Below are 18915 nucleotides of genomic sequence, written 5' to 3' on the forward strand. Positions count from 1 at the left end.
ATTAGAATTGGCAGAATTTTGTAAGCCATTTTGATTGGTTGGAGGAACCAAATGTAATATAGAGGCTTGACTGGAGTTACGGTAAGTGGCTGAAGAACCTGAATTTTTTTTTGATACGACCTAGGGTATGATGAGGATAACTACATATTTTGCACTATGTGCTAGATAAACATGATTTAAGGAGGTGAGCTGAGGCTTGTAGACAATTCTAACAAACAGAATTTTATTTAATAAAGTTAAGTCTCTTGAGGAGATTTCTCAATAAATGCCATATATGTGTAGCAGGTGGGATTTTGTGCATAAAGCACAGCTTCCTGAATTAGGCCCTGGAGTACTAATATGAAATGATGATGGCATTTGTGATTTTTTTAAAGAGTTATGTGATAGTCCACTATCGAAGGTTATTTTGTTTAAATTGATATTATTAAAGTCGCATGTAATTTCCCGATTTTGTGACCAGAATTGGCCTCCACGCTCTTGCGATTTAATGCCTTCAGACTTCTGGCTATGGGGTTATCTGAAGTTACAGGTTTATGCCAATAAGCCTTCAACTATCGAAGCATTGAAAGCCGAAATTAGACATTGTATCAATGAAATATCGCCACATGTATACAATAACGCTATTGAAAATTTGTTCAAAAGGGTAGACATATATCAGCAAAGCCTTGGTGGCCATTTATAACATATTTTATTTCATACACAATTCCATTTACAAGCAAAAATGTATCCAATGGAAACACTCCAAGGATAAGCCTGACAAGGCGCCTGGAAGAACTACATTAACGGATATCTTAGCTTGGACCCCAATTCCAAGATATAATGAAAATTTCTCGAAATAGTCTGGAGACATAATTAAATTGCTTGACTGTTATGAAATATTGGCGATATCCTAAAATTTTCTGAAGATAAAGATAATAAGCCAGAGATAAAACAACTGAAAATATAATGTTATTCAAATTGGTTTTAATGTTAATAAACTGGCTTTTATTTCGATATACTTACTTCATCCGACGATGTCCTAGGCTGAAGCATAGCAATCAACTCTCCACCGCCATCGACTCTATTTCCGATTATTTTCGCAGCCAGCCATTGCAACCCCTTTTCGTGGATATCGGGTATAACTTTCATAACGACATACGTCGCCGGTAACTCAGTTTCTTTTTCCTGGTCCTCCAAACCGGAAATGGATCCAATATCCGCCCGTTGTTGTCTTTTCGACATGTTTCCGACCTTTGTTCGGTCCTCCCGCCCGGCGCTTTTCCTCGATTTTTCCCGTTTTGTTTTGCCTTGTTAAATATCGTAAGCAGTCTGGCGCTTTTATTCCTCGGGCCTGGTTACCTGATAATGGGAAAAAAAGGGAAAATAAATCACGTGAAAGTATTAAAGGGTCATTGAAATATGAAGGGGGTTTTTAGTAGGCAACGTCGCGGGCGGTCTTAAATTTTTCAGTTTTATTTGCCAGTAAAGTTCGAAAAATGTTTTAGAATTACAACGGAAATAGTGTATTCAATAATTTTGTTCTTAATAGCATAGAAAATTAAGCAAAGATCTAATTGTTTCAGTTGTTTATCATAGAATTTTGACTAAACAGGTTGATAACTTTTAAGATGGACTCCTCAGTACTTTCGCGCCCTCAATATGTCAAGAAGACAAAATATTGCCGCACAAAGGATATGATTTTAAGTAGTAAGGGTAGAAGAAGAGTAGAAACAGAGCTTCTGGCACCAAAAAACTTTCTGGACTGTGAGGCATCTGGATTTGATTACAGATAACATTTAGATTGGACGGATATATCAGATGTGATCGTTTCCTGAGCTTAATTAAGAAACTTTTTTTTTATAGTTATGCCACGACATTCCGGAATCGTGGAGTAGTCTTGATGCCTTGAAGATGTGATTTGTCAATTTATGTGATGACTTATGAAAAATTCTTTACATTTTCTTTATTTTAATTATACAGGGTTTCTTCACAAAGTGAATCGTAACAGACGAATATTTTTTAAACGAATTGCCCCTGTTCTGGATGTAATTCCACATTTATTAATTCCGAATATATACTTTTTTAATTGTACTAATGACAATAGTACACACAAGTATTTTAGAACATTTTTCTTCTCTGTAAATAAACCCATAAAACGTCTGCAATATTTTTTTATCATTTCTGATATTACAGCTATTTTTAATTTGCTTCTATTATGACCTGATCACCTCTCTAGTGACCTCTCCGGTAAAATGCAATAAGATAGACACGATATTTATTTTATATATATTAATGTAAATTTTATTTATTTTTAGCACCTTTTCTGAAGTCTTATGAAAGCTGATCAACAAACGGAAAATGTTAGCAAACATTAACGTAGTAAAAAGTTACCAAGACATCCCTACCTGTTCAGTTTAAAAAATAACATAATCAACTATAATTATGTGGCACAGCCAGGAAATAAAAATATCACACTTTGTTACGTATAATCTATTTTAAATAACTTATTTTAATATAATATTTACATTTGTGTAACAAAACCGAATACAATAGAGTAAGGTTAAGTAACTACAAATCAGCAGGGAATTTTAAAAATAACCTTGATGCAAGCAGCTGCTCCTCGCAGGAAAAGTGATTTTATGCGTCAGTAGATACTTAAGTTAGGCAACTTTTGACACGTCTAAGTAATACAGACTTAAGCAAATCGTTGAATTTTGAGTCTATTTTAATATCTTTCATGAGATTCTGTTGATAAGTTAAATATTTTTTGTATTTTTGTTGACCTCTTAAAAGCATTCGATAGCGTTAACTACAAAATGTTGTAATAACATGTACAGGTCGCAATTTACTAATAAGCTATCTTCTTGACAAAAAAATAAGGAAAGCTCTTAGTTAACATTAAAATGCATGTTGACAATAGTATTGGTTAAAAGAAATCTCAAAACTCATTTTGCTTGTAGTTGTGTGGCAAGAGAATGAAATAGTGAATCATTTAAACTATATTTTGTTCTTGGTTCATTGCATTCATAAGCGTTATGTGATAACTGTATTATAAAAAGTAGCGGATTAAGGGTTTGTATAGGCATAAGTTAAATCTGGATCCATTAGTTCTTCCGCTTTTTGGTGGCCAATGATTTGATGAATGATTTAATTAAATGATTTAAGAGGATAAGACTAAGTCTTAATTCTATACATTCAATTCGATTGAACAAGTACAAATTGTTTCCTTAAAATGCAATTTCTTTATTATTTCCTTATGCTCGCGGCTGTATCAGAACTGCCACATCCAGAAGTACATTCCCGTTTCCACCCTTAATCTCCATAAATTATTCCCGCCGTAAACGCCGCAAACACATGCATTTTAGTAGTTTCGACAGTAAACAGGCACTCCATCCGGTCGAATATATGGCACACACCCATATTTTCAGTTAAAAGCTAAAGTTATATTTTCCAGAAGTTAAACGATTCAACATCAAACCGTTATTTGTCTGAAGTCTGGATAAAACTGTTGTTAAAGTGGCAAACTTGCCCGCTTTTGTTTTATGGTATGTTATAGTACATGTATATGTATGGCACTATAACCTTTTTAAAAGTTTAATTATTTAGGGCGAGGTTTTGTTATTTGCTTGCTGCCATAAATTTGACACATGAGATGCTAAAATTATATGTATTTTACTCGGGTTGCATTTGAAATTGTTAGGATTAAATCCTGTTAACAGTTCAGAATAGTATATCCTAAAGTGTGGAATAAACAATTTTATTGTAACAGAATAAGAATAAAAATATAATATATTCGGAATTCTATAAGTATGCCTATTAGATATTGCCACAGTATTTATAAAATACTGTGAAAATCTGATTTATCCTCATATTTGAATCTTATTTCTTCCAAATAGTTGTGATTTTAGCCATCCGTTCTCTCCTTTCCGTATTTAAATTTGTCATCAGTCATGCCCTTAATGTTTCTGCCGGATTACTCGGATTCTTTCTCTTTTTAATCATGACGGTTTTTGGACTTATGTTGGTAAGGAATAAGCGCTCATAAGCTTTGTATGTTCATATTCTAACCAAATTTGTATAAACCAATTTAATTTTAACATGCGAAAATTAGATTATAGAAAAGAAATTGAATGATTGGGAGAATGATAGAGAGTGAAACTAATGAATAGGATTAAGAGTATGGGCATAATTTTCATATGGTCATTTCGAATCCAAATTGACAATAGATGAACCAGATAATGAGGTTCATCATCAAAGCATGTGATGAAAGATTATATTAGTAAAATGTTTTAGAAACACCTTGAGGTTGATGATGAAATTTATGTAAGCAGAAGGGTAGGTAAGAATCTTTGCAGCATTCACCAAGGTATACTTCCAAATATATGCTTTACACAAATCTTGTTGCTCACACAAATGTTCATCACACAAATTTTGATTCGGTGGAGTTCTCATAAGATCTTATGAGTTATTCAAGGGCATCCTGACTTATAAGTTCAAGAAGTGTTCCTAATTAAATTGTTAAAGATTGGGTCTGTACTGTACCTAAATATCATATTAAGTTTGTCAACATTGGACCAGATTTAGTACCAATTGAAGTGCTCAAAATTACTAGACCACAAAAATGCAACAAGATCTGAAAATCACAAGTTAATGAACTTGACGAGTCACGTTCTGAAACTGTTTCTGAAGATCATTCACTACAGAATTTCCCCAAAATGCGAAAGCGCTATTGGATTCTCACAATTCGGATTTAGAAAAGATCTCGGCACGAGAAAGGCCCTAGTAAAAAAGTCGCAACCCAAGTGTTGATTCAGAGCTGTAACGATCAGAGAAGAGATGATGCGATATGTTTCATAAATTACGAAATAGCATTTGAAAGAGTGCAACATCATAAACTCGTTCAAATGCTGAAGCGACTTGACATAGAAAAAAGGTAAGCTGTATAGAAAGAAAACTTGTACTGGAAGTAATCAGCTGCAGTTAAAGTAAAGGTAAGCAAGCGCATGGATAAACAATATACAGTATGCAGATGAAATACCCAAGGTCTCCTGGACCTAGTTGGAATGCACGGTCCACGTATGGGAATTGACGTCAACATAAAAAAGACAAGTTAATAGTAATCACCTGCAAATCACATGAGTTTCAAAATGCGAAAGGCTCATACGATAGTAAAGACATAAAACGAGTAAAGAGGTTTAACTATCTGAGGACTTTAGGTTAAAAGGCTGGTCTTTAAACATAGATATCAAATGATCATAGATCACTTATGATCTTAATCTCAGAATAAGATGCATAAAATATTACGTATGGTCAGTACTGTTGCATGGCTCGACATTGAATAGGCTGGAAGCATTTGAATGAAGCAATTTATCTAATTTATTCCATGTTCATTAAAATTATACATTTATCAATCTGGATGCTCTCAGGTTTTTTCTATATATATAAAATGAAACGAATTTTAGATTAAATGCATTGGCCAACCCTTAAAATTATCTTTAAATGTTACATGAGATTTTGATCGTAAAAAATGACTGAAATAAGTAATATTCGGTAATTTTTTACACATACGACACTTAAGTGTACTCCTATCAGTGCTGCTATCAGGTTGTAATAAATTGTTACGATTTGCTTTATGAGCTCATATTCTGCTTGGTATGTATGTGATTTTTAACAGATAACCTATCATTTTCCGTCTGACTTCGGTAAAAGCTTTATTGGATAAATGCGTATATTTTTAGGACCTGAGGTATTCGAAATCCATTTAGTAGTAGCGTGTATTTTTATAGTTTTAGAGTATAGGTTATGAAGTGTAACATTTAATCCACTGTATATAGACAACATATAAAAGGTAAGAGAGATTTAATTTAATATAAAACTTCTCTAAATTTAGCAATTAATTGTTTTTATTTTAGCATCAGTAAAATTAAATGTTTTTAGCACGCATATAAGTCGTAATGACTTGATAAAGTTTATTATCAATAAATTGTGAAAGTATTAAAACACTTGGTGACACATATGAACTTGATTGATCAAGGTTCAATACACGATATTGTAAAGAAAAGTATTTTATATTTTACTTTTATTGAAATTTGCGACAAAGGTTACTAACAAATACTTTAAAATCTAATAAAATTAAACTCGATTTAAAGAATAATCATTCATATTTTTCTTGAAAATTATGGTATTGAATGCTTTATATTAATTAAATGAAATTGTAAAAACCTCTATAAAGATAAATTGAAAAAAAAAACAGTTCGTAAAGCTGATTTATCTCACTTGGAGTTTGGATTATTATGAAATGAAATAAAAAATAGAATTGTTTTATAGGAATGCATGGACAATTAAAAAAAAATAATTATTTCAATGAAAGTGGCCAATACCGAGTCTATTTTAGCTATACCTGTAAAACAGTTATATAAATGCTTTTTAGTGCAAAATTTAAAATAAACTTGATAGTAACCATTTGAGAAGTAAATATTAATTTTATTTCTGGATCTAAATTGCTCTTTGTAAAATGTATGTAAAGTAACCATTGTAAAACTACGTCTAGCAGCTTTCATCTAATACAAAATATGTGTCAAAAATTTGTGTATAACTTCTGCTAAAAGGAAAAATTTTACAATTTTTTAAATTTAATAAAAGAAATATTTTTTTTTAATTTTTTCGCCGACGTCTCAAAAAGGAAAATTCAAAAAATGTTATTAAATTAAAAATTTATATTTTCTAATTAATGTTGTAAATGTTTAAAATAAAAAATGTTTCTAATTAATGGTACTGAAGCCTCGCTAGTGGCGTGCCCTCACGGCGCTGGCGAGCAACATCTTCAGTCAGTTGTGTTATTAATGGTATTTTTATATTTTTTTACTTCCAAGTCATATGATCGGATTTGTTTTGACGAAGTCTACTAAAAATATGTGTAAAAGTAGCTTCCGATCAGTTATCAGCGACATATTTATTTATCCAAGCTCGTTTAAATCATCAGCATGGTTTTAGTCCCAATCATAGCAAGACCATGCACCTTAAAAAGCATCGGCATTATCTCAAGCTCTAAATTCGTTTTATAGACAGATTATAAAATTATTTGGAACGCTGATTAAGCCAATATTGACGGATTATTGACAACGCCTATATTTGTAACTAATTTTCAACGCTGATTAACCCAGACCGAAGAATTCAAGATTCGTTTATAACGCCCAGGTATAGATGAAACGTGAACTTTGAACGTCCCGGAAAACTAGGAATGACATCAATTTCCTGAAAGAAATAAGGAATTAAGTCCAGGCAGTTGAAAAGTGAACTGTGAACTTTCTGGAAAAATTGGGCATGACTTGAATTATGCCTGGAAAAAATAACGAATTACGTCCAGACAGTTAAAAATACATTTTGAACTTTCCAAATAATACAGAAATTATTTGAATGACTAGATTTTTGTAAAGCAATGTCAACATTTTATTAATCCTTCGAAAGACTGCTCAATAACTCGAAAACTGTCATATTTATATTTATATACAACTTGTAGTGACCTTGTTGCTAAAGATACTCATCAGCTTTTATATGAAACTAAAATCAATAAAATCGTTGCATTAGTTTTCAAAATATTTAGATTTGTGTAAAGCCTTCGACAATATTATTATGTTCCCAATCTATTAAAAAAAAGAAAGGCCTTTGATGCCATGGAGTGGTCTATGGTATCAGAGGCCTTGCTATAATTACGCAATCTAACACAAGTTGATTTATCTCTATTACCAGCTGGCAAAATATTATCCAAACCCTAGTTAATTCGACGAATAATCTCCTAGAATAGTCAAAACTGTATACACCGATAATAACATTTATTTACATTTTAATAAACATGTTAACAAAAGTTATACATAGATTTTTTAGTTTAACCTTGTGCTATGTGACATTCTGAAAGGCACTTATTTGCATGTTGACTGAAATCTAATATGTGACATCTTAATTATTACTTCATATCACGCAAAATGTAATCATTATCACATCAGAATGATTTTATGGTAACCATTAATTAGATCTGATGATTTTGCTTTGGATTTTATTAGTTTTTAGTTAGTACAATTTGAGTTTTACCACATACATCAGCATATTATGTGTTTAGATAACGTTTAGGGTAAGAAATGATACAAGTTTTAAAATATTCTATTAAATATGCACATGTCTAGACACAAGCGAATATTTATAAACATTAAAGTATTATCACTAGTTACTGATAAACACCAATAAATATTTTTTTTGTAAATAAAATCTGCTAGTCCTATTCTGTGTATTTTATTCGAAGGACCATATTTACGAGAAGTCCATTACTCACATGTTTTTTGAGGTCATCACAGTGTGGTTTTCAATTTAGTAAAGTAAGGTTATTGATAGCTTACAGACACATATATATATTATCCAACAATGTCTCGGTAAGATAATTAACTTTTCATTAGTTTAAATTTTATTTGAATTTGTTATAAACTTATTATTGTAAATGTTATAAGGGTCGACGGCGCATCTGCTATTACCTGACAAGCGTAACCAGCTGATTTTACCATGTTATATTTTTCGGTAGATAACGAGAGAGAAATTGTGAAATTAACAGGACCGCATTCAGAATTGTAATTAAATGTTATAATTAACACATAATTTAAATATTATTAATTATTTACAATAGGTAAATTACTATTTAGTTTTTATTATTAAATATAGTAAAAACCATTATATAATATATTAAAAATTATCGAAATTTAAAAATTTGAAAACTGTTAAGCAAAAGGTAAACATAAAAAAATTAAATTTTCCAAGCACGTTTCTGATAGTTCAAAGTTATGAAGACCACATTAAGAATTATAATTATCACTTTTGTCAATCACTAAACAATTTATTTAAATTTGCGGTTTTTGGGGTCAATGATATAAATATATTATTGTAAAATATGCCGCTAAATATGAGAAAAAAAATTTAGTTAGTTAAGCTTGAGGCCTGATGATTTGATTTCGAATTTTTATAATGCTGCTGAGTTTTTATTGGACGGGGTTTTACCCAGTCAATTATTTTCCATCCTGTAGATTCTATTGAGTGTTTCAGTAAAAACGAATCATAGGTCTTCAGGTTCGGATCACACCTCTTCATGTCTGCTGTCATGTCTACCTGTGAGTTCTTGAAATGGTTTGGTTTGGTCTTACCTGTTTAAAAGAGGCTATCCTTATTTTCATGGTCGATTCAACTTCAATGTTAACGTCCTAAACCATCAAAGAGGACTTAAAAAAACTAAAAATATCGTTGATGTCAAGGCAACAGCCGCGCAAAGTCTCGAAGAAAGAATGCCGCAGATTGAGGAGAAATAGATAGTGATGAAAACTGCACTTGAAGAGATTTTAAGAATGATGGAAGATTCAGATACAGTATTCAGATACAGAGAGTTAAACAAAATTATCGTAGAAAACGCAGAGAACAACGACGTGAACGAAGAAATATACGCCTGCTTTATAGATTACCGCAAAGTCTTGGATTGCGTGAAACATCAAAAATTAGCAGAAATACTCAGACCAACATGCGTCGACGAACGTGATTTACGAATTGTAATGATTGAACTCTACTGGCATCAGATTTCTCAAGTAAGGGTAGAGAACAACATGTCGGTGTAGATTGCTATAAGAAAAGAAGTACAACGAGGATGTATTGTATTAGCCCCGCTCTTCCTTAATCTGTATTCGGAAAATATTTTCGTGGGATCGCCTAAGCTCACTCAGTTCTTGGTTCCACCAAGAGGTGTTCTATATATGCCTGACATAATTTGCTTAGGGAAAATGATTTCTCGAATGTATCTCTGATAGCATCTGTAACTGACTTTATGAGCACTTAAGCCTCTGTTGGACGGTTTTCCAGCTTGCGTCCTAGTGCCTCTTTATTAGAGACTTCACGTCGTTTTTCAGTTGTGTTCGCAGATTGTAATTCAAATCTTATGTACTAAAAAAGATCAAAAAGATGATCTATTTTTTAATCACCTAATAAATACGGATTTCTAGTCATCTAAAAGTACATCTCAAGATGTAATATTCAGGTTCTTGGAGGGTGTGTATGTCTGCAAACGTTAAAAAGCAACTCCGGCAGCGGATCAAGGATCAGTAAATCGTGGATGATTTTCAGAAGAGAAAAAGGGAACGTCGTTTATCGGCTTATTTCAAATATCTTCGGAATTTTTGAACATATTAAGTTAACGCAATTTTTGCTTAATTTAATCGACCATGTATCTTTTACGATTTTTGAGGTTCCATTGGTCAGTCCCTAATTTGGGACACTCAAAATACTAAAAAAATATGTAAAAAGTAAAAATTTTTATTATTTTTCTAGAGTATACAAAAATAACAGCTAGTTTTAATGTAATAAATTATAAATTTAATGTAATATTTTTCGGAATATTTACTTTTAATATTCCAGAAATATTATTTATATAAAATGTATATATTTATTTACAAAATATTAAATCTTTCAATAATATTTAGTGTAAATTTACAAATTAAAATAATATTTTATTTAATTGGCATCACTGCTCGATAGAAATAAAATAAGTATATAAAAACAGTAAATTTAATTGAATCATGAATCAAAAAGGAGAAATAGTGGCAAACATGATAAATAAAATAGCATTAAACATAGTTGTATGGTTGGAACCTTTGGTTTAAAACTCAAATCACAAAACAATTTTACCACTAACTAAAACTATTTATTTTATTTTCAACACGTGTTTTGCTAACAATGTCATCTTCGGGAAAAGATAAAAACTCTATGAGTTTTTCCTTCTGACTTTTAAAGATGGCACTCATTTTGCAACATGCTGTCCTTGCTTTTCCTATACGACATTTTATTTCTTGTGTAATATCACATTGTTCATTTATGATGATTCCAGGGTAGTAACATTATTAAACACGTTCAATTTAAGTTCGGTCGGATTATAGGTAATCTCTTTTGCCGATGATAATTTTTTTCGTTTTTTTACTTGTTTTTAATTTTTAGGTCTGATGATGCTCTTAATATTAGCGAAGCACGTGTAACCTACTGTTAGAATTAATAAATACTTTTGAGACCGAGACTTTGTGTAGTTCCCTTTAGATTATTGTTTTTTTACGTTAATAATACCATATTGTTGACTGTATTGCGCAATATGGTCCTTTGTCTTCGCAGTGCTTCCAAGCTATCTGCTGTCACCATGGTATCGTGAGCGTATCAAATATTATTCACTCAGTATGACTTCGTTCAAAACGATACCCTCTTCTACTCCGTTAACGACTTCGTTGAATTTTTTTTCGGAATATAAGTTGAATATCAAACGCAAAAGGACTTATCCCTGTCTGAATACACGTTGTATTTTTACCTGTTCCGTTCCATGGTTATCAAGTCCTAAGCATGCTGTTTGGTTCCAGTAAAGATTTGAAATTAGTCAGATATCCTTACAATTCAAGGCGGCCTCTTATGAGGTTGAACGCGATCAAATTTTTTTCATAATCGATTCAACATCACAATTGACGTCTCTGCATCCCTGGATTACCAGACTGATACTCCAATATTCATCGCACTTCTTTGCTTCAGGTTTTTTGGGCAACGCTATATATTCTGATTGTAGACATTTTTCGGGGATATTTCCAGAGTTATAGATTCTGTTGAAGATGTCGGTAATCCAGGCTATTCCTTCATTATCCAATAGCTTCAGATATTTAGCCTCTATGTTGTTTGGTCCTACTGCTTTTTGTTTTTCATTGGTTTTATTGCTATTTCTACCTCGTGGATTAGTAGGGGTGGGCCTGCAGCCTCTTCCGATAGTATAAGTACGTGATCTCCGGTCTTTGATTTTCAAAAAGCTTTTCTAGGTATGATTTTCACTTATTTTCCAGATCCATTTGTGTTTATGATCTGCATAACTAGGCATTTTTTAAATGTTCCAGATACCTCGTTTATTTTTCTATGTAGGTTAAAGCTGTTGTGTCTGGCTTGCAGTATTTCTATATGCGCATCTCTCTGCTGTTTTTTTTCTTTGGCTTCTAAAGATGATTTTACTCAAAAATAAATTTAAAAAAAATGTCACTGTTTCAGAAATGTATAATAAGATATATATAATGAAGAAAAAATGTTAAACATAAAATATTTAAGACATATAAATACAATACAATAATTTAATTTTTTTTATATGACTTATAGAAAAATGGATACCCCAAAAGAGCACACAGAAAACGAAATAAAAAACGATAAACCGAAGGTTGTCATATCAGAACATAAGCCACGCAAAAGACGTTTACAAGTGGGAGATCCCGATTTCGCCCCGCCAGATGGAGGTTGGGGTTGGCTGATTGTCTTCGCATGCGGATTTAGTAATGTAGGTTTATCTCCGCAAGAATAATTAAAATTTAATTTAAATACTATTTTAGTTAAGTACGTTTCCAATGTTCCAACAATTTGGTTTAGTATTTAGGCAAAGATTTAAAGAGTTAGGGATCTCATCGGCACAGACGACTTCGGTGATAAATATGAATTCAGCCTTTAATGCTGGCATGGGTAGGTAAGTGACATTTTTAAAGAAATAACTGTTACATAAAACTCAAAATAACAAAGATTTTTCTACGTACGGTCCTGTCGCATCATAGTCTCAAACACGTCAGCCGCTTTATTGCGTGCGCAAAGGAAGTCATGGTTAATACGTGCGCAGCGCTGGACCGTAGTAGAATTATTCTTTGATGCATTTTTTATGAAAATATATTTTTTAATTTAAGATATATCCTTTGGAGAGTTTTGAGGAGAAAGTACCCTTAAAATACTTTACAATCTTTTATTTCAGGATTGATAAACGGTCCGTTATTTAAAAAATTCAGCTACCGAAAAGTAGCAATGTTCGGATCACTTCTGGTGGCCACCTCATTATTTTTATGCCGTTTCTGTGATAGCTTTTGGGGCTATATGATCCTTTACTCGGCATGTTACGGTAAATAATTTAGTTTTACCCCTTTCAGGCAATAATTCTCGCAATAATTACAGGCTCTGGTATCGGTATAACACAATCGTCAAACGCCCTGGCCCTAAACACGTATTTCAAAGAAAAAAGACGAATTGCCACGGGATTCTCGTGGACCACAACTGCCCTGGGGCCCATTGTTTGGCCGTATATTATTGTGGTCCTGAACTCTCTTTACGGGATAGAGGGGACCCTACTTATATTCTCTGGATTCGCCCTTCACGCTTTTGTTTGCTCTTTGCTACTTCAACCTGTTGAGTGGCACACGAAGTTTAAGGTATGTTTTTAAATCGTTAAGACTCCCATACTATTAAATAAGCCTTGAAATTCATAATGAATTAAAAGAGTTGCAAATATTTTTTCTACATTTTAGGAATCAGATCCAGAATCTGCTGCTCTAATTGAAAACGCCCAATCAGAAGTTCAAACGAAGGCCAAAAACGAATGGACAAAAATCAGGAAAAATTTAAGCTTTTTCTCTAGTCAGTACCTGCACAATGAAGACGACCCTGTGCATACAGGTAACATAAATACCACTAGCTAAAAAAAATATCAATTTTTCATTTTTTTTCTAAGGTTATGAAATCATGGATCCTGGTACACCCATGATGCTTAAATCGAACGATGGATGGTATTCAAGATCAAATATGGGATCCAGACAGTCACTGGCCTCCAGCAAGAGCTATAAACGGTTAGACTCAGTAGGCTCTAAACCTGGATCAAAACCGATATCTGCTAAACCATCAATTACCAATCTACCAGAATTTGGTAATAAAACATCCAATAAACTGAGTCAGTTTTAATATTTTATCCTTAGGTCGTGATCGCTCAAACTCTCAAGCCCAAGTCAAAAGAAAACATTCCCAAATTAATAAGCCAACCATCACTGAGGAGATAGAGCCTGATCAAAGCTCAGAAGACCATAACCAGCTTCTTAAAGAGAACAAAATTCTTCAAGAGGCGGTTGAACTCTTAAACCATCAATACGAAGAGAAAAAGCAGCAGCAAGAAAACTACGAAACTAGTAAAGAGATTGTAGAAGACAAAAAAGATGAAGCATTAAGCATATGGAAGAAAATCTTAATATTTTTCGATTTCGAGTTGTTTAAAGATACCACATACGTCAACCTTATGTTGGGGATAACGATAGCTAACTTTGCAGAACTGAACTTCTCCATATTAACTCCAATGGTGCTGCAAGAATTTAAATTTGAACAATTCCAGACAGCAACTTTCATGTCACTCCTTGGCGTTGCGGATATTATTTCTAGATTCTTTACACCCTTCATCGCTGATAAGATTGGATGGGAAAACAAAACGTTTTTCTTAATAGGTGTCTTGGCCATGGCATTAGGTAGAGTAAGTAAGTAAATGCTTTATTAATGTCAATTATACGTAGCTCACTTAATGGTTTTTTCAAGTTTTGGTTCATACTCAGACATATATTTGGGGATTAATTGTGGCAGTTCTAATAGGAACAGGAAAAGGTTTAAGAACGATTTTCATAGCACTCGTTATTCCATCTTATGTGCCTTTGGAAAGATTGCCAGCAGCATCTGGTTTACAATTGGCCACCAGTGGACTACTGTTTGTTGCTCTTGGACCAGTTATTGGTAAGTGAAAGAAATATTGAATTTTGGTAGTAGTATAAGGAATCATATTTTTCATATTAACTTATTTAGTTGCCACCTTTTAATGATGGTAAAAATAACTTTGCTAATAAAAAAGGTTTTGCTAGTACTTAATGAGTATTTTTCTTAGATTTTTCTTGGGTTTATGGCTGATGGTTTCTAACTGAAATTTCCGTGCGGTCTTAAATGAAGGTTGGCATTGGCAAATGCGTGTCTATCTTGTGCTGTTCTAAGAACTTGCTCGAAGTACAGGCCAGTCCAGCTTCTGATGTTTCGCATCCAGGACAGTCGCTTTTTTGCCAAACCCTTTTTTTCTTCCAACTTTCCCTCAATTATTAGTTAGAGTAACTCATGTGCTTTTCATGCCTGGGTAGGTAGTCTAAATATGCTGTTTTCCTTACTTTTATGATATGTCGAGGCTTTGGCTACACCACCTATTCTCTGAAGTACTTCATTGTTCGTAATTTTCTCCGTCCAAGGAATCCTCAGCATTTATTTTTTGTAGCACCAGAGTTCAAACATTAATTACTATTGTCTTTGTTTTCATAATGTTGATCTTCATTCCATAGTTGCATTTCCATAGTATGCTCTTTAAACTCTATCAATAATAATCTAAAGCCTATTCTGTGTTGGTCATTCGTACCATATCATCAGCATATCTTATGCAGTTGACGGTTTCCATATTTACTCTGAGTCCATCTGAAATATTCTCTGGTGGCACTCCTTTACAAATCTTTATTTCCGCAGATGTAATATTATTTATTCTTATTTTGGCATATTTGATGCCAATAAAGACTCCTAATTAAATGGATGTCCCTTTCATCGATTCCCAAGTTGACAAGCGAGCTTAGGAGGCCTGTATGTGGAACTTTGTCGAATGCTTCTTCGAAGTCAACAAAACATATGTATAGGCTCTTTTGCTGACCCATGCGTTTCTGAGCCAGAATTAAGAAAGAGGAAGGTTCTTTAGCGTTCCTCATTAGACTAATCAACCTAAAGTCATTGCAGAGTTCGGGAAAGTTAAGGGGAATTCCATTCAATATGATACCAATATTTTATTAGATGTAATATATAGAATGTGTCACAGAATATGACACGAATGTACCATGATGCCTATGTAATATCATATGTATATGTATATTCTAGGACCATTACTTTTTTTAAATACATAGTGTTTGAAATTTGAGAACTTGTTCGAGCAAGATTAGATAGATATATAAATGGTATATACATAGAATATACTCTAAAAGAAAAAAAAATAGCATTCATATATGTATATGTAAAAAAATATTCCTGGGATAATAATATCTAATATCTAAATATCTTTGGAATATCCTTATGATATGATAACTCAAGTAAGTTATGATCCAAGCCTGTCAAATATTATGAAATATGTAGATTAAATATTCTAATTATAGAGTGGTAAATATGCTAATTAAACGTTATGACTTTAAAAGGATAATTAAATATGATCAGTCATAATTATGCCTTTTTATAAATTGGTAGGATTTTATAAAAATTTAGTAGATGAAAAAAACTCATTTTAATTATTTTTAAAATTTAATTACTAAATAACAAAATAATGTAGAAAATTGTGAATTTGAGGCATGAGTTTAACGCATTAATTCATGGAAAAATGATGTTTTTCCGTGAATCGAAAATTTTTATTATTTTACCAAATTTATTCATTCAATACTTTAGTGTCATCTTTTGAATAAATAAGAACGTCTTAAAATTTTAAGTACCAATTATTCATCACTATAATTATTATTAATCACTATATTTTATAGTCAAAAACTAAAATATGATTTTTATGATTAAGAAGTGATCCAAAAAAGCTGACCACTAATCGATTTATTTATTCAAATATATCTTTTATATTTCTATATTGATAATCAATTTTCCAGGTTGGATACGAGACGCTGTGGATAACTACGTAATAACCCTTCATCTACTTAACATTTGTACTTACATAACTGCCGTAGCGTGGATCTCTCAAGACATATTTTCCAGCAAAAAGAAAAAGCATCAGGAAGTAGATAAGAAACCAACAAATTCTTTTAAAACACCAAAGTAACCTCATTAATTTTAATTTATAAGCATTTATATTTAATGCAAATTATTGTGTTATTTAACTCAGGTCAATATTGGGATTAGCTTATTAGGGAGTAGTTTTACTAGATGGCATTAGAGGTTTCGGTTGCATGATCATATTTGGAATATAATTTTTTTTATACTATACTACCTTTGAGTATGCGATATATTGTGAATACAAACTTAATTTTTAAGAAGATAAATAAATATAAATTTTTATTGTTTTATTGGTAAAATTCAGATGTTAATCCTTAAAACTTTTATTATTAAAAACAAGGATTCACACCCTTAAATATCAGCATCTTACTTCTGAAAAACCCTGTACAGACTTCAAAGTAAAACTTCTAATAAAGATGTTCTGTAACGATCATAACAGGTGCGAATACCTGGCGACATCTCTCCACACGAGTAAAAAGGTAGCAAATATTCCGGAACAATGGTCTATTCAATATACACATAACCTCGCCCCTAGAAGACTTGTAAAGTATGAATATTGGGGCGATTTTTAAATGGAAATAAACAGCAGAAAATACATACAGTGTAGGTTAATGTCTGGTGTGTACGTGTGTAATAAATCAGTTGACTACTTTTGTGATATCAAGTGTTTTAGTAATTCACATCTCAATGAACAGTAAAAACGCTACTTTGTCAACTTTGACCTCAATTTTTGATGGTGAATTCGAAAAATTGTACGTTCAAAAAAAATATGTTTTTGATTCTTGAAGATACCTATGTAGGAACGGTTGACATTAACTGTGACATCAAATGCACTGACCTTGAGGTTAATTTTTAAGGTTATTCGTTGGTCACTTCAAACTCACCATGCAAATATTCACTTTTTTCCATTATTTATTTAAGAACTTGTAATAAAATAGGAATCTATCTGCTATGGATATACTGTTTTAAAGTGCATGTTGGGTAAGAAAACGTATGTTTTCTTCTTGCATAACAGAAATCGGTTTAACAAAGACACACCCTGTATATAAATAAGATTTGACCTCAATCTAACAATCCTCCCAATGTCTGATAATAAAAATATAAGCACTACTGGCTGTAGATCGTCACTCCTCATTTTACCCCAATACGGTTAAAGCGAAAAGGAATCCGAAAAGTCCAGTCGTTCCCCGAAAATATATAAACCTAATAAGAAAATCCGGAAGCTGCTTTCAAGAACAATAAAATTAAATTGAACATTCCGGGAATGCGTCGCACTTATATAATACCCATGTTATTAAAATGTCCCTCATTTTAAAGCGAGCGATGTGATTTGATACATTTTAGATGGATTAAAGAGGAAATGGATTTTTTTAGAAATTTCAATTTTAAATTTCGAGGAAAATAACGAAAAGGGATCTTCTTTGGTTATAATTGTTTTAAAAATACCATGGCTGATGTATTCGATGAAGAACTTATATGATGCACAACATTTATCTTGAACATGAAGCCATGTTGATGCTTTTGATTTATTAGTCCAAAATTTAGGTTTTAGTATCTTTTTTATAATTATGACAAAAATCATACTATTAAGGTGGAAAACGCTTCAAGGCAAGTTTAGAGGTATTTCATCTTCACATTGGAGTACTTCTAATACGAGGGCTTGGGCTCCTATTGCCAAGAAATAAACAAATGTTCAGAATAACCAAGTCCAGTTGTACTTTTATGCATACTTGGAGAAAATGTAGTATTAAAGATGAGAGAGGAATTCGTTCTTTCGGTTTTACGATGAACAGTGTAACTTATGTGGGTCTAAGAACTCAGGTTTTCATTTGGATTTTAGGAATAAAACTAGGCTTTCTTTTAAGGTCATTTAGAAAAAGAAGAAATATTAAAAACAATCTTTACGTTACATGATAGGTTACAGAACACATCAATAGTCTGCTGCGATAAATAGAGCCTTAATCAAAAGTAAAATGTATTGTATGTACGGAATTGTTAGAAAGCAAGAGAGAAAAGGCATTAGAGAAAATTAAAAGATCTTCTATAGTATAAAAAATAATTCTAATCATAAATATCGAATGCTTTGAGTCAATAATCTGATATCTTTTCGAGAGTATCTCAGAAGCCTAAAATTAGTTTATAATTTATTCGTAATAAAACATTAACTCAGATCATTTACTAAGTCAAAGACTTTTATTTGGGATTTTGAGCTACTTTGGCATCTTAGGGCATTCATACAGAATCTTTTGGATCTAATATTTAGCCAATTTACTG

General features: G+C 32.1%; 2 protein-coding genes across 7 annotated transcripts in view; one reads left to right on the forward strand and one right to left on the reverse strand.

The window, feature by feature from the left end:
- Positions 1-8324, reverse strand: part of LOC126743810 (anoctamin-10) — a 32025-nt gene extending 23701 nt beyond the window's left edge. The window contains exons 1-2 of one of the 2 annotated variants that reach the window (XM_050451035.1): positions 8306-8324; positions 1003-1338 (exon numbers count right to left, since the gene is read on the reverse strand). In XM_050451035.1, the coding sequence (XP_050306992.1) occupies positions 1003-1221 (219 nt within the window). In that variant the 5' untranslated portion in view covers positions 1222-1338; positions 8306-8324. Of the gene's footprint in view, positions 1-1002; positions 1339-2384; positions 2552-8305 lie in introns of those variants that run through there. The other variant, XM_050451034.1, reaches the window with a different exon arrangement.
- LOC126743812 (uncharacterized) lies at positions 5508-16931 on the forward strand. 5 transcript variants are annotated; one of them, XM_050451039.1, is made up of 10 exons: positions 5508-5631; positions 12172-12346; positions 12399-12525; positions 12806-12949; positions 13003-13256; positions 13353-13500; positions 13556-13747; positions 13797-14342; positions 14401-14592; positions 16518-16931. In XM_050451039.1, exons 2-10 carry the CDS (start codon positions 12176-12178, stop codon positions 16685-16687), a joined length of 1944 nt encoding a protein of 647 aa, XP_050306996.1. In that variant the 5' UTR covers positions 5508-5631; positions 12172-12175; the 3' UTR covers positions 16688-16931. The 5 variants fall into 5 exon arrangements, with proteins under 5 accessions (XP_050306996.1, XP_050306994.1, XP_050306995.1 ...); XM_050451037.1 differs by lacking the exon at positions 5508-5631 and adding an exon at positions 5643-5827; XM_050451038.1 differs by lacking the exon at positions 5508-5631 and adding an exon at positions 7977-8107.
- Positions 16932-18915: the final 1984 nt, after the last annotated feature.

The sequence above is a fragment of the Anthonomus grandis genome, chromosome 13, assembly GCF_022605725.1.
Source record: "Anthonomus grandis grandis chromosome 13, icAntGran1.3, whole genome shotgun sequence".
Lineage (NCBI taxonomy): Eukaryota > Metazoa > Arthropoda > Insecta > Coleoptera > Curculionidae > Anthonomus > Anthonomus grandis.

Excerpts from the sequence above, each read along its gene's own strand:
- LOC126743812 (XM_050451036.1), top strand. Across the intron at positions 14,343-14,400 it reads CATGGCATTAGGTAGAGTAA|TTTTGGTTCATACTCAGACA; the intron begins GTAAGTAAATGC and ends GGTTTTTTCAAG. Across the intron at positions 14,593-16,517 it reads TGCTCTTGGACCAGTTATTG|GTTGGATACGAGACGCTGTG; the intron begins GTAAGTGAAAGA and ends TCAATTTTCCAG.